Source organism: Mustela nivalis (genome assembly GCF_964662115.1).
Source record: "Mustela nivalis genome assembly, chromosome: 16".
NCBI lineage: Eukaryota > Metazoa > Chordata > Mammalia > Carnivora > Mustelidae > Mustela > Mustela nivalis.
Genome location: NC_139035.1, coordinates 43,793,960 through 43,819,259, shown reverse-complemented (window position 1 = coordinate 43,819,259; position 25,300 = coordinate 43,793,960). Strand labels below are relative to the sequence as shown.

The following is a 25,300-nucleotide window of genomic DNA, read 5'->3' as shown; positions in this document are numbered from 1 at the left end:
CTTGATTTGGTCGGAGTCGCGTGTCCTCTCTTGAGCCGATCACTACGGCCAGGGGAACAGAAAGTCAGACTAGCCCTATCTGGGTCACAGCCCCACCCCCCTGACCTCCAACAGACCTGGGTTTGGGGTGAGGTCAGCCCATCCAACCACGCGGGCAGAGAGTAGCCGGAGGGAGGAGGTCAGAAGGAAACTCAGGGAGCTCTGAACAGAAGAAAGGGGATTAGATATTGGACAAGTAAGAATGGTAGACATGTATTCTAGGCCTCATTAAGGGCTAATTTTCTAATAGGTACTGTTTTAATTTCCCCTAGCTGCTGTAACAAATCATAATCAGGGCAGCTTAAAACAACCCAGATCTCTTCTCTCAGAGTTCTGGAGGCCAGAAGTCCAAAAATCAAGGTGTTGCCTGGCCCACACTCCCTCTGGAGGCTCTGGGGAAAAATTCTTTCTTTGCCTCTTCCAGCTTCTGGTGGCTGTGGCTATTTTTGATTTGGGGCTGTATCGATTCAATCTCTTTCTCAGTGGTCACATTGCCCCCCCACCCCATCTGTTTCAAAGCTCCCCTAGCCTGTCCCTTATTGAGGACACTTGTCATGGAATTTAAGCACCCACCCAGGTAATCAGGATAATCTCCCCATCTCAGGATCTTTAATTTAATTACATCTATAAAGATCTTGTTTCCAAATAAGGTCACATTCATAGATTCCAGGGGTTTGACACGGACAGCTTTTGGGGGGCTGTTTCTCAACGCACCTCCCATACTAAGCCAGAAGCATAGGGACATGTAAGTGACTAAGGCCTCAAAATGAATGAGAGAATCAGAATCATTTCTAAATATGACTGATGTATTTTATCCAGGGGCTTTGTTGCCTTTTAAAGAAGTAAAATAGGGTGCCTGGGTGGCTCAGTGGGTTAAGCCGCTGCCTTCGGCTTAGGTCATGATCTCAGGGTCCTGGGATCGAGTCCCGCATTGGGCTCTCTGCTCAGCGGGGAGTCTGCTTCCTCCTCTCTCTCTCTCTGCCTGCCTCTCTGCCTACTTGTGATCTCTCTCTGTCAGATAAATAAATAAAATCTTTAAAAAAAAAAAAGAAGTAAAATAAAAACTGCTGCAGGGAAAAACAAACAACTAAATTTTTAACCAGCCCACAAAGCATGCATGGTTTTTATCTCAACATATTAATGCTCCTGCCCTCTTCAACACGTAACTGTCGAAACAATGGCTGTTTTTATTTGCTCTTTCTACGCCTTTTCTGCCTTATTTTTAGCTCCTTTGATAAAATATCTTTTGTTTGTTTTATTTATTTGAGAGAGAGAGCAGGAGCAGGGAGAGCAGCAGAGGGAGAGGGTGAAGCCAATTTTCCACTGAGCTAGGAGACTGATGCGGGGCTCGATCCCAGGACTCAGAGATCATGACCTGAGCTGAAGTCAGATGCTTAACCAGACTAAGCCACCTGCGTACTTTTAAAATGTCTTTCTTAGCAGTATTAATACGGATCATAACTGAAGAACAAGACCTTGAATGGAAAAATCACTGGTGAGAATATAGCACAATTGGAAAAGTATTTTCAAAACGGATTTCTTATTTCAAATGAGTAAAAAAGAAACGTTCAAAATCTCAACTGCCAGCCTTTTCTTGTCTAGGTAAAGGTTCCAAGGAACCCCAGGCTGGGTTAGAGATACATAATGCAAAAATCTCGTGAAGAAATCAACAGGAACCCCTACACCTCAAGGAAGACAGTGGCAGAATACATGTTTTCAAATATATGTCATTTCATCCCTGTTTCCACCCACATTCGGCCCAAGCAGCTGCCTTTACTGGTTGCTCAGGTTGGACTGGAAGTGCACAGGCTGCTGGTATTTTCCCTGGGGGCATCTTGGCAGTCATTCTGGTGGTTCAGATCCTTCCATATCACAGGGGCTGGGAGGTGGCTCCATGCTGCATTGGCAGGACGAGTCTTACAGGTGTTTCATGAGACAGGGAATGGAGTTGGGGGGCGGTGTCTGATCCCTGGTCCTTTCAGGCTCCCCAGCTCCGGAACTCAGGGGCACAGATCCTTACCTACGAGTCTTAGGCCCAGCTCCACTTTGCTGTCCAATGAAGCTTTCTCAGCTGGAAGCCCACTGGCCCTGAGAAGGGAGGAAAAAACGGGGTGTTAGAGGCTTCTGGTGCCCTTCCGCATCTGTAGAATGGGCTCAGCTTCCACCTGGCACCCAGGAAATCAACTTGCATATGTCGGCAGAGTGAATTCCCAGAGTTGGAGGCACGATGACATAATGGCAAGAGTTCTGGCCTTCTCTGTCCCCATTTGCTCAGTGACCTTAATCAGCCTCTTCTCATCATAGCTTCTCAGTTTCCCATCTTTAACACAAGGATTGGACTAGATGTTCCCTGAGGCATCTTCCAGCTTCATTATCTAGGAGCTGTGTACACATTATGTCCAGTTTGAGCACTGGGATACCTGGGAAGGCTCACTGTTTCTTTTTTCCAGAAAACACTCCCTACACACACCCCGATGTGGCTGATGGCTCTATTCAGCAGACCCCCTCCCCCAAATGAGGCCCAAAAGTACAGGAATGTGGTTAGAGTTAAGAGTCGTTCCCAGCGAGGGGCCCGTGGGTGGCTCTGTCGGTTTAGGGACTGACTCTTGGTTTTGACTCAGGTTGTGATCTCCGGATTGGGAGCCTGTGACCGGCTCTGCACTCAGGGAGGGAGTGTGCTTGGGATTCTATCTCCCTCCCATCTCCCTCTTCTTCTGCTCCTCCTCCTCCATTTCTCTTGAAAAATAAATAAATAAAATCTTTTGAAAAATTAACAACAATAAAAAAAAGAGTTGTTGCCAGCTCTGACAGCATCATTCATTCACCAAACATGAATTAAGTGTCCCAGGTCGGTGCCAGGGCTGTAAAGACGCATAAGATGAGCTCCTGTCGTGGGCAGCCCAGAGCCCAAGGAAGCAGACAGACGAGTAAATCAAGGATTGCATTTCAGTGTGATAAGTTCCACCATAGGGTTATTAATAAGGCATCATGACACATAGAGGATGGATATACAAATGTATCTGGGGTACAGTCAAGCAAGCATGGCTTCCCGGAAGAGGTGACACACAGGCAGACACACTTTCCTAGATGGAACAGGGATCGAATCCCGTAGAGTGCTCCCAGGAAGGAGGCTCCCTCAACAGACACTTGGCAGCTGCCATGCAACACCTTGCTTCCTCTAAAGGCAGGTGTCTCTCTCATTTGTCTAATGGTTTCCTTGGGTCTAACACAGGGATCAGAGCGGTCTGCCTCTAATGGGAGCCCCAGGGGCAGGTTTCCGGTAAGCTAGGGAAGCTCACTGAACCCCAGCTTTGATACGGACAGACAGCAGAACTCTGGGTCCAGCAATATCATTTTTGATATGCCAGTTTTGAATGCTTACCACCTGTATTCTGTGCACAGAACAAATTCCCTCCTTTTCTCCCCCCCCCCCCCCTTTTCCTTTCCTGGTGCAAATTAGGGGGAAGGGACATAAAAGCGGTTGGTTTCTGAGCGTGTTCTAAGGTCTCACTCCGATTCCCCTTAGTCATGGCAGGCTTCTTGGAGGAAGTGCTCGGAAACAAAAGTAAGAAATAGCTTGACTAATGAGGCTGACATCCAGGGTCCCTCGCTGCCCACACCCGTGCGTACCACCCTTCCCGGCATCTGACCTTTGTTCCTCTGCTAACCTCCCGCCAAGTAGAACCAGCTCTGACCACTCGCCCTTTTCCGTTCGGCGGCTGGACATGTCCCCTCGGTCCGTGATTCAAAGCTCTTTCGGCCAAACTGGTTCTCCGCGCCCCGCGCCTGGGGTTGGGGACCTGCGGGGCTGCCCCGGATCCTCCCGCTGGCTGTGAATTACCTTCCGCGGCGGCGGCGGCGGCGGCGGCGGCGCGGCCCCGCCTCCCCTCGGCCGGCCGGCGGTTCAAGTGCAGGTTCGCAGCTGGGAGCGAGAGGCGACACCCCTCGCTCGCGCAGAGCAACCTGCTCCTTGGGCGGCTGCGGGCGGGAGGGACAGCGCTCGGCGCGGCGCCCAGCGGTCGGCGAGGGAGCGTCGGAACCACCTCCCCCACCCCGGCGCGCCGATTGCCGGGCGTTAAGTTGAGGAGGCGTCCGAAGCGGGCTCCCGGCGGGAGGCGGCGGCTGGAGCGGGAGCCCGGCCCGGCCGGGGTTAAGTCTCGCTGCTCCCCGCTGCCCGGCTGGCGGCCCGCCGCCTTCAGTGAGAGGCCGGCGCCCGGCGGGGACACTCTCCTGCCTCCCCTGCCTCCTCCGCCCCCCCCACCCCGCCCCGCCTGCGGGAGGGCGGACAGTGGGGGTCGCTGGGCAGGAAGCCCCCCACACACTCCGCGCGCGCGCCCCTGGGGGGGCCCGGAGCGAGAGGGGCTTCTGGACGCCGAGATGGCCGATGAGATTGACTGGCTGGACTTGCCCGGCCGGTGGACCTACGGAGTGGACCGCGGTGGGAGAGTCTTCTTCATCAAGTACGTTGGTCTCTCTCGTTTTGCCTTTTTTTTTTTTTTTTTTCCGAGTTGTCCAACTTGGAAGGTGGCAGGGCTGGGGGCCGGCTGAGCGGTAGGGGGAAGCGGTGGCTGGAACAGCGGGCATGACTAATAAGTTTATCACCATGCCTGTTTGAATGCGTCTCCCGCCTTTTCCTCAATGGGTCAAAGTCCAGCCTCGGCTGGGGCCTGCCCTCCTCTGGAAAGGCAGGGTGCGGCGGGGCAGGTGCGGGCCTTTCCGGCTCCGACCCCCCACCCCCCCCAATCACAGGGGGCCACTGGCCACCCAGAAGAGGATGCGTGGACCCAGTGCCCAGTGGGCCCATCCTTCCTTTCTGCTCCGTCCACTGAAAGGGCCAGGGGACCCTTCTTTCTCTTGCCCCCTCCCCCGATTTTCCAGGGAGAACACTTGGCTGAGTGACATCACGTGGGGAGACCCTGCCTCTGCCGCTCCTCCCGGGCCTTGCCTCACCCCAGGGCTTGGTGTTCCCAGGCCGGCAGCCCCTCTCCCTTCCTGCTTCTTTCTGGGGCTGTGGTCAAGGGGAAGGAGAAGATACCCACAGAGCATTTGGCGTTCTTTAAAGAGAGGAAGTCTTTGCTGTTCTCCGTAATATATTAGGACCGTTATATTAATTTCATAAACCAAAATGGCTCTGGCATAATCTCATTATAACAGAGTGGCCCCGCTGGTGCTATTTTGGCCCGCTCCTGCTATAGTCCTTCTTTGCCAGGATAGAAATCTCCCGATAATACAGCAAGTCTAGAAGCACAGCAGTCTCAACTGTTAGCCACACCTGATGGGGTTTTTCCCCTTCCTCAAGATAGCCACTCACAGAACATGACAGCTGAAAGGAACCTTGGCTGCAGCCCCCTCATTTCTCAGATGGGGAAGAGAGATCTAGAGATGCAGAGTCCTTGTCTGAGATCAAATCACTTGCTAATCAGAGCTCAGACTAAGCTCCGGACCCTCGGACTTTAGTGCCCTGCCTTCTCCCCTACCCCTGACCCGCCTTTGCAGCTTCCACACCTGCTTTAGGTCCTTCTGTAATTAGCATCACCACGATCATAATTGATGCTGTAATTAGATTATCTTAGAAATGAACTCCGCGAAAGTTCTTGACCCTGGGTCAGAACTTCCCTGGTATTAAAACTGTAGCCCCTTTGGTCTGTGGTTTGAGACTTTGGAGTCCATAAAAATCCCCTGAGGAATTTATGAGAAAAGGCCGATTCCCGAGCCCCACCTCTGGAGATGGCGAGTCCCACCCAGGTGGAGTGTTTCCATGAGCTCCCCGGCCCGCGTGGTTAATTTGCCTCTTCTTGTCTTCCTTCCCAAACTCTCGCTCGCCTTCCAGCTTCTCTTTCTCCCCGTGAACGTTTGAGTGGTCCCTCTGTGTGTGGCACACCACTTGGCATTAGAGAGAAAACCCAGTAAGAGATGAGTTTTCCCCTGAAGGTGGCAGGGAGAAAATGCAGATAAGTACTTAGGAAATAAGCAGATATCTTCTAGAGGTATTTGCATGATGGTCTAGGAACACAAGGAAGAAAGAACTAGAAGTCTCCTTTCTCCAGGGAGTGGAGGGAGGGCCTTCTGGAGGAGACCTTTGAGCTTATTCTGGAGCGGAGGACCCGGGAGAAAGGGGCCCCAAAGCAGAGGCCTGTGGGAAGGTGGGTGTCAGCGGGTGCCAAGACACAAATTGTCTAGAACACTCTGAGGGGGTCAGTGGACATGGAGCAGGGGTTACTGGGGTGCTGCAGAAGAGGGGGCAGGGTGCATGGGAAGGGGTAGCCCTGTGCATTTGGCTAAGGGCTTTGAACGTGGTCCTGCAGGTGGTGGGAATCCAGAGAGGATTTTTCAAAGAGGCTGGTTATACTTAGACCTGGAAGTGTCCCTCTGGCAGCCCGGGGGGGCAGGTGACAGTTTGAACACAGAACATAGAGGTGGGGGGAGAAACTTGGCATATGGAGGCAGTCAGAGGCAATGGCCAAAGTCCATGAGAGAGCAGACGGGTTGGATTTCAGCAGTGAGGAGAGACAGAGGGGATACGGAAGTCTGTAGGAGTAGAAGCGAGGGTGTTCATTTACTGCCTGAGTGTGGGAGAAGAGAGGGAAAAGGAAAAATCAAAAACGAATCTCAGAGATTTTTAACTAGAGTTTGACAGAGATCAAGAATATGAGGAACAGGTTGTAGGGGGGAGTACACGTTCAGGGGGAAGTATTGAACTTGAGGTCCTCGTGGAACCAGCAGGAAGTGATGTCTGACAGGCAACCTGAGGTCCAGGATGTTCAAGAGAGTGGCCTGGACTGGAGAGGGGTCACTCACTGCATAGGGATGGAACCATCTAGAAGTATGTGACCAAGAAAACAGGGGTGCCCAGTCAACACCAGCGTTGAAGGAAGGAATAGAGGAGGAGGGGCCAGGGATCTCAGGATGGACAGCACCAGGGCCAAGGCAGGGCGTTGCCCTAGAAGGCTGAGGTTGTGGGATGGTGGGGGTGGAGTGTGTGGGGGGGGTGAGGTTGGGAGGAGTTGTTAGGAGGAAGGGATGGCCAATGTGGAAAGGCCAAATGAGCTGAAGACTGGAGAGCATCTGTTGGATTTAGGAACTGGGGAGCTCTTTAATGACCTTTAGGAAATGCGGTTTCAGGGAAGGGCTGAGGACAGAAAGCAGATTGCAGAGGATGGGTGAGAGGGAGAGCAGGAAGTGGAGACGACAGCTTGAAGGGATTAGTTTCCAAGAAGGATGCTGGGTCACTAAGAAGGGGAGCCTGAGATAGGAAGGTGGAAGGGGAGGTGGCATTGAGAGGGGCTCAGACTGGAAGCCACAGAGCAGAGTGGGGCTAAAGGGGTGATTACCTGAGAGAGAGAGAAGTTGAAGATATGGTCCTATGATGCTCAATAGGATGAGGCTCTAGAAAAGACAGGCCCTGCTGGGGACTCTAACCCAGGCAAAGGCCACTTTCTCCCTAGTGCAGAAGCAAGTATTAAGGTGGGGATATGGGTACGTTTGGGGGGTTGCTGGTTGGGCATATCGAGGAAGCTCTTGCCTCATGGTTTCTATTTTTTCTTGAAGTAAGCCATACAGATTGTCCATTGAGAATGGGGACGGGGGAGAGAAGAAGCAGGGGCGGGCCTTGAGGCTGGTGGGGAAGCTTCAGAACACTCTGCAAATGGCAGCTGGCCGGGCCCTTGAAGAAGATTCCAGGAGGCCCATAGCGCCCAGCGAAGCATGGGGACTGTGGGTTTGCAGTGACATCAGTCCTCCCAGTTTTATAGTTTCCTGTCAGCCCAGAGCTGGGGTGGAGACAGCCTGGGATTGCATCGTTCTGGGCCAGGTGCTGACAAGGGGAGAGCAGCAGCAGAACACGGGGAGGAAGGGGAAGGTGTGGTGGGGTTGTGTCCACCTCTGTGACCCTGGGATGGCCCATGATATCTGGGAGGGGTGGGGGTAGTCGTGCGGTCTGAGGGAGCAACTGCGAGAGGAGAGGAGGAATTGGGGCCCACAGGTCTCGGGGTCCCTGAGACCTGTGGGCCCCACATACTTACAGATTAGTATGGGCAGCCTTTCCCCGCCCTGGGCTTCCTCTCTCACAGCCTCCCAGGGCCGAAGCCCACATCACAGGGCACCGCCGAGGGCTCTGGGGACACCAGAGCAGGACTCTGTTTCTTCTTCCCTCCTCAGAGGCCTGAGTCAGCTGGGGAATCCCCCCTTGTACGTAGCAGGTGTCCAGACGTAGGGAAACAGTTCTGAAATCCAGTGAAAAGAAAGCCTGTGTCCACACGAAGACCCAGACACAGAGATTCATAATTCATAGCAGCTTTATATGTAATGGTCCAAACTGAAAACCACCCGAATGTCCATGACCATGGTATAGCCTATGACGGAATATTGCTCAGTAATGAAACAGAATCAACTATGAACACATGCGGCCTCAGGAAAGGAGGAGAAAGAGGAAGGAAAGGGAAGAGAGGAAAGAAGGAGGAAGAAAAGAAAGAAAGAAGTCAGACAAAGGAATCTAGCTTACATGATTTCATTTATATAAAGGTCTAAATCTTGAGAACACACAGACTAATCTATAGTGACAGGAAGCAGATCAGTTGTTGCTTGGGGGAGGAATTGCAAGGGGGCACAAAGAAAAATTGGAGGAGTCACATCTTGATTTTGGTGATAGTTTCACAGGACATATGTCAAAACTTTGAATTGTACACTTTAAGTATGTGCAGTATTGTATATCTTACTTAAATAGAAATTTAGTGGAACCCTTCTTAGTGGGGTTTACTATATTAATTAAAGCATTAATGAGACTTTGAAACCAGTGAGTGGAATCCTGTCCTGGGCCCAACGGCCCCACCCTAAAGCCTGGATGATACAGGTGACCTGAGGCTCCTCTCCTCCGTGACCTTGGATTGCCTGAGAAAGTCAGATGCTTCCTGCCGGGTCCCATCCGGCTCTGCAAAACTGAGTCTCACTTGGTTGAGGACGTGGTGAGAAATGCTGATGGGTTCATCTGCCTTCCGATCCAGACCCAGAGGATCTGCAGTGCTGGGGAGCCCACTTTGCTGGGAGTAAGATATTAGAATCGGGGCTTCTTTACTTATTGATTGTATGATTTGAGGCAAGTTCCTTAACCTCTCTGAACCTCAGATTCATCATCTGTAAAATTCCCAGTAGGAGGGACTGTTGTGAAAGAAACTGGCACTACAGATGCTCAGGGACCTTTCGTATCCATTGAGAAGCTGCCTATTAAGGACCTTCCCTGTTCTCCCCAGAGACTTCACCAGTCACCTCAAATGTCCCCTCTCTAGTGAAGTCTTCATGCTGTTTCCCTTCCTTAATTTCATCCTTATTAGTGCTCCTAGATAATGATCTCTATGCAGAGCTGTAGTAGGGATGCCATATACTTCCTGTTCCATCATTTTGCAACTATTTTTTCTGTGTCTGTTGCCCCCCGGCGGATTATAAATTCTTCGAGGTCAGGGTCAGATGTTACTGATTTCCGGATCCTCAGTGTCCGCCCAGGCAATGCTTTGTGAATGAATGAATGAATGAATGAATGGTGGTATGGATTCACTCATCTCAGGTGTCTGGGATCGGACAGTCAGTGTTGATGTGACTCTGGAGAGCGGTGTGCTAATCAGGGAGGCCTTCTTGTATCCGACACGTTCTTATTGGTCTTCTGCAGTGACGAGGAAAAGTCAACCAGCTGGGTGCACCCTGGCACAGAATACCCCATCCAGAGTGGACACTCCTCCAGCCCAGGTAAGGAGCTTGGCTGTCCCTGCCTTTGCAGTCGAGGAGGAAGCCGTGGCTTGAAGCAGCTTCACACATCCCCTGCCCTGCCTTTGCTTCTGACTTTTGCTTTTTCCCATGGATGGATTCAGCTTAGCATTTGGACCTCCATCTGGGGGAGGGTGCAGGAGGGTTGGTACTCAGCTTGGGGTCTTTCCAGGTTTCCAGCTCTACAATTAGTATTGTAGAGCACCTTGGGAGGTGCAGATCTGACTCTCTCGCATCCCTCTGCCCAATCAGAAAATCCCATCCATCTTCAGAGCTCCTGATGGAGGCAGAACCCCAGCTCGTGGTGCTGTACTGTAGGACCATATACCGTGATGGAACTGTTCTCTCTCTCTGTGCTGCCCGATGGAGTCGCCATTAACCCTGTGTAGCTGCTGAGTGATTGACCTGTGATTAGTGTGGTGGAGGAACTGAGTTTTACATTTTAATGAGTTTAAACTTAATAGTCGCACCTGGCTAGTAGGAATTCCCTCACACTGGGGAGAACATGAAAGAAAAGGAGTCAGGGCCCACATTGGTGGCTTCCTACGGAGAGGACCTCGCAGGCCAGTGACAAAGTGGGGACATGTACAGGCAAGATTTCTGTCTAAACTGGGGAGGGAGAGACACCCGGAAGGAGAAGGGCTGGGGTGCTTCAAGTGGACAAGCGGTCATCTTCAGAATGCCACCACTCACTGCCCGCACTGGCCTTCGAGCCTTTTGCCTGACCGCACACCAGACATGTGGTTCTAGGAGTCGTGATCATTCGTGGGTGGGGGGCTGCTGGTGCTGCTGGACACATTGGGTTAAGGCGTCGGCCTGCCCAGAGCCTCCTTTGTTTGATATTCTGGGTGGGAGTTGTTGTGTTGTTAGAGCTAGAAGGGACTTCAGGGACCCTGGAGCCCAACTCCTTTTAAAGGTAGGAAAATTGAAGAGCAGAGAGGAAGTGTCTGGCTCAAGGCCACTGAGCTAGTAAGTGAAGCTGTGTTGGGGTTAAATGCTTATGCGCTGGAGGCAGAGGGACCTGAGCTCAAATCTCGGCCCTACTTTCTATGAGTGTGGTCCTGAGCAAGGGGCTGAAATCTTCCGGGGCTTGGCTTCCTCATTCGTAAACCAGGGATAGGATTAGGAACCTCCGAAGATTATCGAGAAGGCTACCGAGAGAATCACCGCCCGTGGAGGGGACTGCTGCTGTTACTGTCATTATTCTTATTTTTGAAATGAAGCAGGGCCTCTGGACCCCAAGGCCGGGCTGCATTCTTCTTCTGGGTTGGTGTTTTTGCTGCTGTCAGTGTTTAAAATCTAATTCCATCTATCTCACTATGACTCCAGGGAGGATCGGGAGATGAATAAGAGCCTTCAAGCCAATTATGTCATTTGGGGCTGCAGCCAACTGGTTGTCCGAGGCTGGGAAGGGGTTAAGATGCCCCTGAAGCTTGCTGGGAGGGCAGCTGCCTCCGCGGGCACTCCGCCTGGACAGGAATATAAGCTCTCTTGGTGTTGCCCGGGCAGAGAGGGCAGTGTGGAGGGAAGTTGCTGGAAAAGGCAGGGGACATAATCCACACTGGCCTCTTTCCCAGGCACATCACAGTGGCAGGATTATTTATGATTCTGACCCAATGGGGATCCCTCTATTTGGGGAGACTGCCAACCCACGCCCTTCTGAATGGGAACGTCCTCCCACAGGGACGGAGGGGGAACAAGTAGCATTTATGGAGCAGCACAGAGGAAAGAATGTCAGCTTTGGAAGCAGGAGACCAGACTCACAGCCAGGCCTAGACACTTCCTGTGTGACCTTAAGCAAGGTGATTAACCTCTCTGGGCCTCAGTTTCCTCACCGATAAAAATGTTCAAGCCGATACCTATTATATACCGTGCAAATTACATGTGCTAATGGTGGTAAAATGTGTAGCTTAGAGGAAGGAAGCCCTAAGGGGTACCTGGTCTTACAGTTTCTATGAACCAGGTCCTGAGAGGGGAGGTGGGCTCCTTGGCTTTCCTACCGCATTGAAGCAACAGCATCACCACCAACAGCAAAAAGGAAATATAGACCCTTTAAAGAGGGGTGAGTAAAATGACTGCTAGAAACTGGGCCCACCACGCTATAGAATAGCTTTGTTTTATTAAAGCTCATACACAAGGCACATATTTGGCTGGACCAGAAAGGTAGCCGTGACTGTCAAGAGAATCCCCACCCGTTTTGCAATATATCAGCCACAGGGCTCTGGCATGCCCAAAAGGATGGATCTCCACTAGCGCCCTGCTTGTCCCCACCTCTGACAGTGGTTTCCCTTGAGTTTCTCAGAAGACTCCCCCTCTGCTTCTGGGTGGAGGCATCCTGTTGGCCAAGGAGGCAGGATTTTTTGGCGGGGAGGATGGGTAGGACAAAAGGGTACCTAACAGAGCAGTCTTTGGAGACCAGGGGCTGCCAGCACCTGTAGGGATTGCCCAGGCTCCTCCGAGCTGGGGTCAGCTTCCTCAGCTGTTGAGTTCTCGCTCCCCCTGTAAGCCTGCAGTTCTCTGCGCTGAGCATTTCCATGGATCCGTTTTTTCAGAGCTGTGGTAACAAAAAGTTTTTATAGATCAATCAGACAGAAAATCAGTATGGAAACATTGGCCTTCAATGACACATTAGACCAAAAAGGAACTTGATGGTATATACACAACAGTCCACCTCAGACCAGCAGGACACGCGCTCTTCTGACGTGCACACGGAACGCTCTCCAGACTAGATCATATGTCAAGACACAAAACAAGTCTCAGTACATTTAAAAAGATGGAAATAATATTAATGTCTTTTCTGACCATGATGGTATGAAAGTACAGATCAATTACAAGAAGAACACCAGAAAAATCACAAATGGATGGAGACTAAATAATGCGTTACTGACCAACCAGTGGGTCAACCAAGAAATCAAAGGAGAAATGAAAAAATACCTTGAGACAAATGAAAACAGAAATACAGCATTCCAGGGGCGCCTGGGTGGCTCAGTGGGTTAAGCCTCTGCCTTCGGCTCAGGTCATGATCTCAGGGGCCTAGAATCAAGTTCCACATCAGGCTCTCTGCTCTGTGGGGAGCCTGCTTCCTCCTCTCTCTCTCTCTCTGCCTCTCTGCCTACTTGTGATCTCTGTCTGTCAAATAAATACATAAAGTCTTTAAAAAAAAAAGATGGCATTCCAAAATCCCTGGGGTGTAGCAAAAACAGCTCCAAGAGGAAAGTTTGTAGCAATATGGTTGTACCTCAGGAAACAAGAAAATCTCAGATAACCAATCCAACTTTACACCTAAAGGAAATGAAAAAAGAATAATAAACGAAGCCCAAAGTTAGTAGAAGGAAGGAAGTCACAGAGCTCAGAGTGGAAATCATTGAAATGGACACTGGAAAGACAATAGAAAAGATGAACAAAATTGATAAAACTTTAGCTGGACCCACCAAGAAAAAGAAAGGGCTCAAATAAGTAAAATCAGAAATGAAAGAGAAGTTACAACTGACACCCCAGAATTACAAAGGATCATAAGATACTACAATGAATAATAATATGCTAACAAATTACACAACCTAGAAGGGAGGAATAAATTCCTAGAAACATGCCATCTTCTAACACCAAATCACAAAGAAATAGTAAATGTGAATGCAGTGATTACAGTAAGAAGATTAAGTCAGTAATCAAAAATCTCCCAACAAAAACCGAGCACCAGATGGCTTCACTAGTAAATTCTACCAAACATTCAATGATTTAATACCGATTTTCTCAAACTCTTCCAAGAAATTGAAGAGGAGGGATTGCTTCCAAATTCATTTTATAAGGCTAGCATTACCCTGATAACAAATCCAGACAAAGACATCATGAAAAAAGAAAACGACAGGCCAATATTCCTGATGAACAGAGATGCAAAAATTCTCAACTGAATATTAGCAAACTGAATTCAACAATACATCAGTAGGATCATTTACCATGTTCAAATGATGTTTATTTCAGGGACTCCCAGAAATAAACCTAAGCATATACAGTTAATTAACTTATAACAAATGAGGCAAGAATATGCAATAGAGAAAAGATAGTCTCTTTAAATGGTATTGGGAAAACTGGTCAGCTACATGCAGGAGAATGGAACTAGACCTCTCTTTTGTCATACACAAAATTTAACTCAAAGTGGATTAAAGATTTGAATATAAGACCTGACCCCATAAAACTCCTAGCAGAAAATACAGGCAGTAAACTCCGTGACTTTGGTCTCAGTGATGATTTTTTGGAGCTGACTCTAAAGGCAAGGGCAACGAAAGCAAAAATAAACAAATAGGACTGCATCAAACGAAAAAGTTTCTGCACAGCCAAAGAAACCATCAACAGAATGAAAAGACAACCTATGGAATGGGAGAAAATGTTTGCAAATCATATATCTGACAAGGGGTTCATATCCAAAATGTATAAAGAAATCCTATAGCTCAGCAACAAAAACAAAAAATAAAAAAACACCAAGAAAAAAAACAAGAAACCCCAAACAAAAAACTATCTGATCAAAAAGCGGGCAGAAGACCTGAATAAACATCTTTCCAAAGAAGACATATAGATAGCTAATAGGCATATAAAAAAGATGCTTAGCATCACTGATCATCAGGAAAATGGAGTCAAAACCACGATGATGTATTACAGCACAGCTGTTAGAATGGCTCTTCTCAAAAAGACTAGAAATAATAAGCTTTGGCGAGGATGTGGAGAAAGGGGAACCCTCTTGTACTGTTGGTGGGAATGTACACTGGTGCAGTCACTCTGGAGAACAGCGTGGAGGTTCCTCAGAAAAGAAAACAGAACTGCCTATGTTCCAGCAATTCCCCTGCTAGGTATTTATTCTAAGAAAACAAAAACACTAATTCAAAGAGATGTATGCCCTTCTGTGCTCATTGCAGCATTATTGACAACAGTCATGATATGGAAACAACCTGGTGTCCACTGATGGGTGAGGGGGTGAAGACGTGGTAGATACACCCGACAGAACACTACTTGGCCATGGAAAAGAACAAAATCTTGTGATGGCGAGGATCGACCTTGAGAAAATTGCACAGAGTGAAATGAGACGAATACCGTATGATTTCACATTTATGTGGAATCCGAACAGCAAAACAAATGAACAAACCCAACCAAAGTCATTAGTAATGGATGAGAATCGTGGTCTAGAGGAGAGGGGAGCTGATGGGGAGCCAGATGGGTGGAGGAGGTCAAGAGGTACAAACTTCCAATTACATAATAAATACATAATGTACGACGCGGTGATTGTAGTCAATGATATTGGAGTTGACACACACTTGAAAGTTGCCAAAAGAGTAAATCCCCAAAATTCCCATCACAAGGAAAAAAATTGCCACTGCATATGGGAATGGATGGTAACTAGCCTTGTGATCATTTCTCAATGTATCCAAATAACAAATCATTACCCTGTACACTTGCAAATAATATAATGTGTGTCAATTACATGTCGATTAGAAAAATTTTTTTTTTAAAGTTTCTCCATTTTCCTGGGACTGATTTCCTAAGTCTTCAACTTCCTGTCTGGAGGTGATGGGCTAGGGTTTGCAGGCTTGAGTCCTGGTCTGATCCTAGGAGGCCTGGGGCTTATGCTTCTGTGACTCGAGGCGAGGGGGCTGTGGGACGACCCTGAGCGTCCTTGCGTTCACTGCTCTATCTCAGGCCAGCACAGGGCCTGGCCTCAAGGAGATGCTCAAGAAAAGCTTGTCGAATGAACGAGCAAACCGTGCGAGGTCGTGATCCATTTGGTGACTTTGCCGCTCACAGGGAGTGTCCCATTCACGCTCTGGCTCTTATTATTTGCTGGAATCACATGGATAGGAAGAGTGGACCAAAAGGGGTGACATGGTTGGTTTGAGCACTGTTGGCTTGTCTGTGAATTTTCCTAGCTTCCCCCGCCCCATCCCTCCTGCATGCAAATTGGGTTTGTGGGGCTGAGAAGAGAGAGTCATGTTGTGATTTTTCTTTCTCGCAGGATTGCCCAAGGGCTGGGAGATGGATTCTACCCAGGAAGGAGCTGTGTATTTCATTAAGTGAGTAAGATGGGGTTTCTTTTTGGTCTGGCTGTTGGGCCTACTGTTGTCGTTGTCACTGATGGCTGCTTGGGAGGGAAGGTGCTTAAAAGGTGTGCTGGGGCCCTGAAGACCTTGAGCGGGTTGGGGGGGTGGTGTTCTGTGAATGGCCAGGAGGCCTCTAGGCTTCTGAGCTACCATGGCAGAGAAAGCTGGGTGTGTGTTTCTGTTGGTACAGAAGAGCTAGTGTCGGTCATGGGAAGTTTTCTGGCTTGGAGTGGGTGAGGGGAGTGTTGGGCTGGGCTGAAAGCAGGGAGAAGACAGCTCAGCAAAGTAAAGAGGCTGATTTAGACACACAGGGACAAAGGCTCGACAAAGGCTCGGAGGAAGGAGCCCCAGCCCCGGGATGCCCAAAGGGGCAGGAAGTGGAACCAGGTGAAGGGAAGGTGTGAGCCAGGGCGCACAGACAGGCAGGCCGGGAGGTGGCAAGGCCCAGCCCATCTCTCTTGCTCTCCTGGCTGGGGCCCGTGTGATCCTGGAGGTGGCAGGAGTGTGTGCAGTGCTCTGTGTTTCTCTGGGGGTTGGTCACACCCCTGTGGGGGCCGGGGTAGCTGGTGCTCTCGGCAGCTGACCGCACACCTGGGGAAGGTGTCTCAGAGGTGACCTTGACAGCAGAAGGTAACTCTTTGGGCTGGGGTGGTCCACATCCACCCGACTGGACTCGCTTCCCTTGGCCTCGGCCTGGGTCTCTCCATCTCCCAGGCAGGCTGGGTTCTGGCTTCATTCCCACGGGCGAGGCTCAGCGTGCACGGGCCTGTGCCTGGTCTGGCCTCAGAGTCTATGGGACTGGGAGAGCGTGGCTGTGCAGACAGCTGGGGCGTGGGCACTGCCAGAGGAATCCCTGGCCCAGCTGGGGGAAGAAGGGCCCTCCTCATCTCTTTCCGCTCCTGCTCTCCTCCCAAATCTTCATTCATCCGTCAGGAGAGCTCATCCTTCCATCCCCTGCCTTGAGACCAGCCGGCACTTACATCAGCTTGGCTCTTAACCATATTCTTTTTTTGTTTGTTTTAAGATTTTATTTATTTATTTGACAGACAGGGATCACAAGTAGGCAGAGAGGCAGGCGGGGGAGGGAGGGGCCGGAAGCAGGCCCCCTGCTGAGCGGAGAGCCCGATGCGGGGGCTTGATCCCGGGACCCTGGGATCATGACCTGAGCCAAAGGCAGAGGCTTAACCTACTGAGCCACCCAGGCACTCCAACCATATTCTTTTTTTGAAAAAAGATTTTATTTCTTTATTTGACAGAGGGAGATAGAATACAGAAGCAGGGGGAGCAGCAGGCAGAGGGAGAGGAAGAAACCGGCTTCCCGCTGAGCAGGGAGCCCTATGTGCGTCCCAGTTCCAGGACCCTGAGATCATGACCTAAACCCAAGGCAGATACTTAACCGACTGAGCCACCCAGGCACCCCCGTTAACCCCATTCTTGAAACAAAAATGGACAGATTCTGTCCATTCTGACAGATGGTGATTCTGTCAGATAGGACATGGCTGCTATGGCCTGAGCGTTCCCTGAAATTGAACAGAAATCCTTGCTTCAGTTAAGATTTACTTCTTCCTTTCTCTTTGGTGATACCATCTGCGTATTCCTTATATACATCTGGTGCTTGAGACCATCGACTACGTGCTTTCACCCGTATTCTCTCCTCTCCTCTGGCCCTCCACACGTACCACCTGCTGTGGCCTGGCCCTGACCCTCTCTGGCCTCCTCTTCCATAACCGGCCAGCTATGGTGATTCTCATCTTTCTTTCCCTCCATTGTGCCAAATTCAGTCTTACATCAGGACCTTTGCATGTGCTATTCCCTCTGCCTGAGAGCAGTTTCCTCTTTTTTTGTGTGTATCTGGCACCTACATATCATTTCGCTTGAGTGTTATCTTGTCAGAGTGACCTTTCCTGACTACCCCATCCCTTGCTCCACTGTGCTCCTCCTTAGACCCTCCCCCTTTTTTTATTTAAAGTGAACTCTATGCCCAATGTGGGGCTCAAACTTAGATCAAGAGTCTCAGGCTCCATCAAGCCAGGCTCTCTCCCCCAGACCCTCTTCATACCACCTGCCAGGTAGCCGGAAGCTTGCTGTTTCTGTATTTGCTTACTTATTGCTGGTGCCCCCCACTGTCCTGTCAGTTCCGAGAGCAGATCCTGGCTATTTCGTGTTCCACCGTGTCTTAGAACCTTGCCGGCGCATGATAGGAATCTGAGATATTTGCTGGAATGAATGAACGGGAGATGCTGGGGGATAAACAACTGAGGCATAGCTAACGCCTGCTCCGGCTGCAGGTCCAGAGCATCGTGAGCTCCCTGGGTTCGGCGTGCTCAGTCCTGAACTCCTCAGCTTTTCCTCGCCAACACCGATTCCATCTTTCTCAGAAGAGCCACCGGAGCTGAGCCCTCAGAGACAGGCTCACACCCCACTGCCAGTCGGTTCTCTTCCCAAATATCTCACCCTGTGGCCAGAGCCTGCATTCCTGCCCCCATGGGCTCTCACCTGGATCATTCTAGCAGCTTCCCGGGACTGATCTCCCTGCCTCCAGGCCAAACTGCTGCAAGAATGCTTGTTCTCCACAATGCACATCTGTATTTGCCCGAATTTGTATTGCCACATCATTCTGCATTAAAACTCTTTTGTGCTTCCCATCAATTACAGGAAAAAAATCTGAATTCCTTACTCAGGCACTTGAAAGGGCTTCATAAGCTGGCTTCTTGCCTTCTTCCTCTGGCTTCACCTCCCCTACTCCGCAGTTTGGCAGACCAGATCATTTGTGGTTCCCTCAACACACACCTCCCTTCCGTGCCCCCAGCCTTTGCAAGTGCTAATCTCTCCTCTCACAGGGCTTGTGTCCACCTGTGAACACTTGCTTTTCCTTTAAAACTCTGCCCATGACATCACTCCTTCAGGGAAGCCCACCTGTATTGTAATTGTTTACGTGTGTGTTATTTTCCCTAGATTGGTGGTTCACGGACCTGAGGGTGCACTGAAATCACCTGGAGGGCTTGTTAAAACAGATTCTTTGGCCCTACCCCTGGAGTTTCTGGTTCAGAAGGTCTGAGAATGTGCGTTTCTAACTGGTCCCTGGGGGGTGCTGCTTCCGCACCTGTCCAGACACCCCAGTCGGAGAATAGGGGTCTAGGTTGAAAACTCATCGAGAGCAGGGGAGACATAGGGCGGTCATCAAGTCTGGTAACATAGGCAATGTCATTTCATGATGTACTGCCATGAAGTGCTACCAAGCTATTACGCTTTCACGTCTGTTCCTGCGCTCAGTGGCTTCCCCATGCATCGGGAGTGGCAGTGGCCTGCCTCCCCGAGAGCTCAGCTTTACTACGTGGTCTCATCCTGTCCCCACCACAGCTTTATGAGGGAAGTACTATCATCCCCGGCTGTTTTAACAAGGAAGGAGAAAACTGAGACTTAAAACTGAGATTTTAAACTGAGTTAAAAAAAAAATGTGTTCAATGTCATGAAGCTTGGGGGAAGTGAAGCTGGGATTCAGCCCCGTGTCTGCCTGATTTCGCAGGCTGGGCGCCTAGCTTCACGCCACAGCTGCCTCTGGCTGCCTTGGTGCCTCGCTCAGAATGGTGGTGGGTGGCAGAGATTGTTCAAGAAACCCTGACTGCACTGAGTGAGTGAGCGAGGGGGGGAAGGAAAGAAGGAAGGATGGGACGGACAGCCACTGGCCCACTCGTTTTCACGGTTCCCTGCATGATCCATTCCCTACAAAGGTTTGTGACGTTGGGTTGGTGGGTGAAGACCCCGGACGTGGATCCCGAGAGGTAGCAATAAAAGTCAGATACACAGGGGGGCGCCTGGGTGGCTCAGTGGTTTGAGCAATTGCTTTCGGCTCCGGTCATGGTCTCAGGGTCCTGGGATTGAGCCCCGCATCAGGCTCTCTGCTCAGCGGGGAGCCTGCTTCCTCCTCTCTTTCTGCCTGCCTCTCTGCCTATTTGTGATCTCTCTCTCTCTCTCTCTCTGTTAAATAAATAAATAAATCTTAAAAAAAAAAAAGTCAGATACACAGACAACTTGAGAAGCTATTTCTTTTTCCTTCTTGTGTGGAGGAGTCAAATTGCAATGAGCAAACCTTGACACTTGGCGGGATCAGACGAACATGATCATTGTCTATCAGTGACCCTTCCCCGCTCGGTGTTTGGGAGGTGACTCTCATGGTACCCACAATGTGATAACCCTAGCCTGCCTGCGGTTTTGAGGCAGGTGGTGCAAGAGAGAAGAGAAAAAGCTTTGGGTTAAAATGTAGCGGAACCCCCTGGCGGGTTTGTGTGCGTGTACCACATAGGACCAGAAGAGGGCGCCAAAGCACACAGGATGGGCTCCAGGAAGGCCTTGAAGCCTTTGCTCGGGGGGACCCACAGTCCCACCAGGACCATCTCCAGCATCCTTCGCCACATCTCAACCACTGTGGGTCTGGTAGATCTTTCAGACACTTAGAGATCTGGCTGCTTTACACCCATTCCTGATTTTCTCTGGCCCCCGGCTCCTCCCCCGCTTCCTGCTAAGGCGGCCAGCTGCCCGGTTTGCCAATTCTGTCTCCACCAGCGCCTCTGTCTTTCTCCAAAGTTGGCAGGAGGGAGACATGGCAGCGATGCTTTCTGCAGAGCCCAGATAACCCTTGTTCCCGCTCTGGGCCCCTCTGACTGCCCCCCTCCCCACACTGGTGCCCCCACAGGTCACCACCAGACTGGCCTCCCCGGGAGCCCCACGCAGCTGCTCTCACTTCTTCCTCCGTCTTCCGAGAAGAGGCCAAAACGCGAGTCATGGCACCTGTGCCTCCCACGCCCTTCACGGGCTGCTCAGTGCAGCTCGCGGGGGCTGCGGGAGGCGGGGATGCCGAACCCCGGGGCTCTGCCTCCAGCTTCGCATGGCAGTGGTCTCAGAGACTCAAGCCGGTGTGACCCAGGGGCGGTGGCTCCCTGAGAGGTTCCCCTCTGCTGTCTCCAATGGTCAGACAGGACAAAGGAGAGAAGTCACAGGGGAACAAATCTGATCCTTAGCGACTGGACCAGCTCTGCCCTCAGAAGGGGCCCATGACCTTGCAGAGCAGTCGAGAATGAGACAGAGGACAACAGGTCCTGAATGGTATGTGGCTCAGGGAAGGGAAACCCCATTTTGCAGATGCAGTAAACTGAGACCCAACAGCCAATAACTTGTTCCGAGTTGCTAGATGATTGGTAAGGGGAGGAACTGGGGTCGGAACTCCGCAGGTCCTCAAGGATAGCTCACCACAGGGGGCTCCCTTTTCTCTCCTCAGCTGGTTCACTCTGGCAGAGGTGGGGGGGCCCTGTGTTGACTTGGGGGGGGCAACAAGTCCATTCGTTGCACGCCGGTTCCACGGCCGCCTGGACTGTGATCTTCAAGAGGCAGGGAGGCCCGAGTGTTTAGGGACTGGTAGTGACCCGGAGTTTTAGACTTTCCCCTTTGAGCCCCAGGGGCATGGATTCTAAGGGGTGCTTTCTTCAGGATCCTTCCTCCCTCCCTCCTGCTCCTTATGCCCTCTGCACCTGTGTGTCGCATTAGTCTTACTTCTCCACTGCTGGGCTCCCGAGAGAGAATGTAGATTTGGTGAAGGGACTTTTGGTGAAGGGACTTGTTCCTCTTCACTCACCCTTGCTGGGACTCTGGGACCTTCCTGCTGCAATGTTTCCCTCACTGTGCTCCCCAAAACAAAGGCACTGACCCAGCAGCCGTCCTCCCTTGGGCCGCCCAGATCGCCCAGAGCCTTTCGCAGGGCCCGCTCAGAGGATCTGTCTGCAGCCCTTGCCCTCTGTCTGCCAGAGAGGAAACCCTCCCAGCAGGCCCTTCTGTCTGTCTCCGGCCTTTTTCAGCTGCCCGAGGATTGTGTGGGTTGGGGGCTCGGGTCCTTGTCCCCTTCCCCATCCTGCCTGTCTCCCCCTGGATGCTGTAACCTCTGGCCCCAACCCTGCTTTGCCCCACTGGCTCCTCAAGGCCCTAGACGCCCCCAGAGCCCCTCATCTTTGTTTGGCTGGAAACTGGCTCTCCCCCTGCCTGCAGTGGGCAGGCTTGCCAAGTCCTGGAGAGCCAGGGCAGGTGGGTTGGGCTTAATCAGTCCTGCCTGGCACTAGGCCTGCATCCAGGATTTCTCTGCCCCTTCAGCTGAGTGCCTTTCTCACAGCCACGGAACACAGCATCTCAGCGGGGCTGGGGGAGCAGTATGGGGGGGTCCCTAAGTCAGACCTGCAGACAGATGCACACTGCCCTAACCTGAGATTCTCAACTCTGGCCTGGCCTGCTCTGGGGTTGGAAGGACAGTCCTTGCAGGAGCTTCCTCTGAGGCATGTGGGAGTGGGGTGTGGGTCAGATCCCAGGAATGACCCCCCCCCCACCTCGCTAACAGGCTTCTTTCTGGACCCTGGCAATGGAAGCCTGTGCTCCTGCTTCTCCCATAGCAGGTTCTTTTTAAAGGAAAGGACTTCTGGGGGCACCTGGGTGGCTCAGTGGGTTAAAGCCTCTGCGTTCAGCTCAGGTCATGATCTCAGGGTCCTGGGATCGAGCCCCACATCCATCCATCTGCTTCCCCCCGCCCCCCGCCTGCCTCTCTGTCTACTTGTGATTTCTGTCTGTCAAATAAATAAAATCTTAAAAAAAAAAATAAAGGAAAGGACTTCTGTTGGTTAAATGAGGCTTATACTCAGATCCCATTAATAGAGACCCACAGAGAAAGATAAACAGTGCATGTAAGTAAAGAGAAGCTTCATTTTTTGAAATCAAGTTGTTGTGATAATAAATATTCAGAAAAGAGAGAATAGTCAGGTGGGTGAGTCCCCACAGATGCCTTTCGTCGGGCTCCTGCTTCTTGAACTATTTCTGTCCTCAGAAGGGACCCCCGGAGCTCCTCTGGTTTCCCCTACAACTTCTGGGTCTCAGGAACAGGGAGATCCAAGACCCCGCAAGCCTGCCTAGAAGTTCAGGTGAGACTACCCCATCTTCTTTCCATCTTTCTGAAGCTGGTTATGAAACTCAGCCTTCCGCTTGCACTCACCCGTTGTCACGGAGGATCTGTTACTGTTCCAGCATCCACAGAAATGTGAAGAGAAGGAAATTGAGCTGGAGAAAGAGAGAGAGAGGTTGCGAGAGAGCTCTCTTAAGGGCATGGGCTTGCCTGCAGCAGAAGTGAGGCTGCATTCCTTTTTTCCGGAGCCTCCCTTCTGCCTCTGAACAGACGCAGGTACCCCCCCCCCGGCTCTGCGGGCATCCTTGCCTAGTCACCGGACACCAGCTTGGGTTGGAGACCTGAGAGGTCCCCGCACGCACCTTGTCTTGGGCTTCTACCAGCGGCCCATGTTCTGTCTTGCAATTCCTTGTGCTGGGGAGGGGATGCGAAAGTGCCAGGGCCCCTACCAAGCCCTCCTGACTCCCAGAGATGTGCCTGTCCCTTGGGTGGAGAGCCCCAGAGACCAAAGGCACCCCCAGGCAGGTGTGCTGAGCCCCCATGATGCCAGTCCCCCTCCACCCCCATGCCTTCCGGTTCCCTGCACTCTAGTGGGAGAACAACAAACTGCAGCTTAGGCAGAGGAAGGTGGCCCGATCCCCTTGGGGGGGGGCAGCTCTTCCTGGTGATGGAAGGCCAGGAGGCTGTGTCCAAGTACTCTGCCATGGGCGGGAAGCATGGGTGCCTAGCAGCTTGCTGCCGGTGTGGATGGAGTTAAACCTTTCCAGGGACTATTTACTCCTGATCCTAAGTGACAGCTTGGGGAGGGAGAGTCACGTGGCCCTGAAATCCCCACGGGAGCCCATGGAGCATGCCCAGCTGCTTCTGCCTGGGAAAGATGCTGGATCCCGCAGTCACCGCAACAGCATCCTCGCCCCGCGCCAGGGACCTGCCAGCCGGAGAGATGACTGATTAGACCAGATTGGAGCCAGAGCCCCGCTCTTCAGAAGGGGGCCCTGAGGGGCGGGGGAGGAGGACCCCGGCTGGCCAGAGCTGGGGGAGGGGTGCCTCGGGGAGTGCGGAGAGTTCTAGCTTTTCAACGCGGCGGGGCTCATGCCGCCTCCGGAGCCGGTGAGTCTGTTCTGATGCATCCTCGGGTTGAGGCGGGAGGAGGAAGGCTGAGCCCTGGTCAGGCTGCCAGCCGCCTGCCCTGTGAGTCCCGGCTGCTGGCACTGCGGGGCCACTGCCTTCCCCATCCCTCATTCTTGGCAGCCTTACTTGGGGATCATGGATGCTGAGAATGCTAATTATAACCCGCTCCGTGCCCCCACCCCTCCTCCAGAATCCCCGGTAAGGGCTGATGTTGGAATTTATTACATTCGAATCGCATCTCTTGGGTGAGGCTGGCTTTGGGGCTTTGGGGCTGCCTGCCTCCTGGGGTCTAGCTGGGGCCCCCCCCCAGCCTGGCGAGAGCAAAGAAGCCAGCCCCACCCTGCCTCTAATCTTGCCAGAAGTGAGTTGAAGGCCAACAGGAAGGGGAGATCGGCAGGGGTCCCAGGGTCAGGCTCGGGTCAGCCCCAGAGACTCAGCTCCCTCTGTGTGGCCGAGGGGTCAAGCCATGTCCATTTTGTGGGTCTGAGGTTGGGGCCCAGGGCCACTGAGCTCTTGAATTCCTAGGGGCAGCTGATCTCTGGGATCTCAGGTTTAGTGGGGGGCACCTGAGGAGCTGAGGCCTGGCTCATGGGTCCGAGGGGATGGGTTTATAATGGTGGGGTCAGGCTGCGCCTAGCGGGGGCCTTATTGTGTGAGGTGCTGGGGAAAGCAGCAAGGTGGGGGAGCTGGCCGAGAGGGGTGGTGAGAGATCAGAGGGGGAGGGGGCAGTTTGCTAGGAAGGCAGAGGGGGAAGAGAGAAGAGCCTGGAGAGATGCTCTTTGTGACTGCAGGCCAGCCAGGGAAGGGAAGAGAGGGGGCCGGAGCCCAGGAAGGCCAGAGATGGGGAGAGGCAGGACAGAGGGAGCCGGCCCTGGGGTGCAGGGGTAGGGGAGGGCTGCAGAAAGGAGGAGGTGGGGGGTGGAGTCCGAGTCCGAGCCAGAGAGGGAGGAGGTCTTCTGAGCTTGCAGTCCTTCCCTATCCCTATAGACCCGTCGCCCTCAATCTGGTGGTTTCCGTGGCTTACTCCCCTGGGGGGGGGGGGGGAGTGCTGGGTTCTCCTGAACGCCCCGGGGTGGGAGCCCTGTGGGCAGGTCTCAGCCTGAGCCACCTGTCCAGATGGTCTCGGCCAGATCATAGGCACCCGCCCTACAAATCCCCCAAATCCTGGCTTCTAGGCCCCTCTGGGGGCGCACGGAGCTGGGGAGGACTTCTACCTCAGAGCAGCTGCATTTCAGCTGGGGCAGGAGATGAGCAGATCCTGGTGGTGGAGAGGAGGTGGGAGGGAGGTCCCAGGGAGACACAGCGCCTCCCTCCCCACAGCGGGCCCACAGCGGCCGATGCCTCCTGGAAGGATGGGGGT

At 52.1% G+C, this 25,300-nt stretch overlaps 1 protein-coding gene across 1 annotated transcript in view; it reads left to right on the top strand.

Annotated features, from left to right (window-relative positions):
- The first annotated feature begins 3,783 nt into the window (after positions 1-3,783).
- Positions 3,784-25,300, top strand: part of PLEKHA6 (pleckstrin homology domain containing A6) — a 120,003-nt gene continuing 98,486 nt past the window's right edge. Inside the window, exons 1-3 of the mRNA XM_082703056.1 lie at positions 3,784-4,499; positions 9,698-9,774; positions 15,791-15,848. Of these exons, the coding sequence (XP_082559182.1) occupies positions 4,417-4,499; positions 9,698-9,774; positions 15,791-15,848 (218 nt within the window). The 5' untranslated portion in view covers positions 3,784-4,416. The remainder of the gene's footprint in view (positions 4,500-9,697; positions 9,775-15,790; positions 15,849-25,300) is intronic.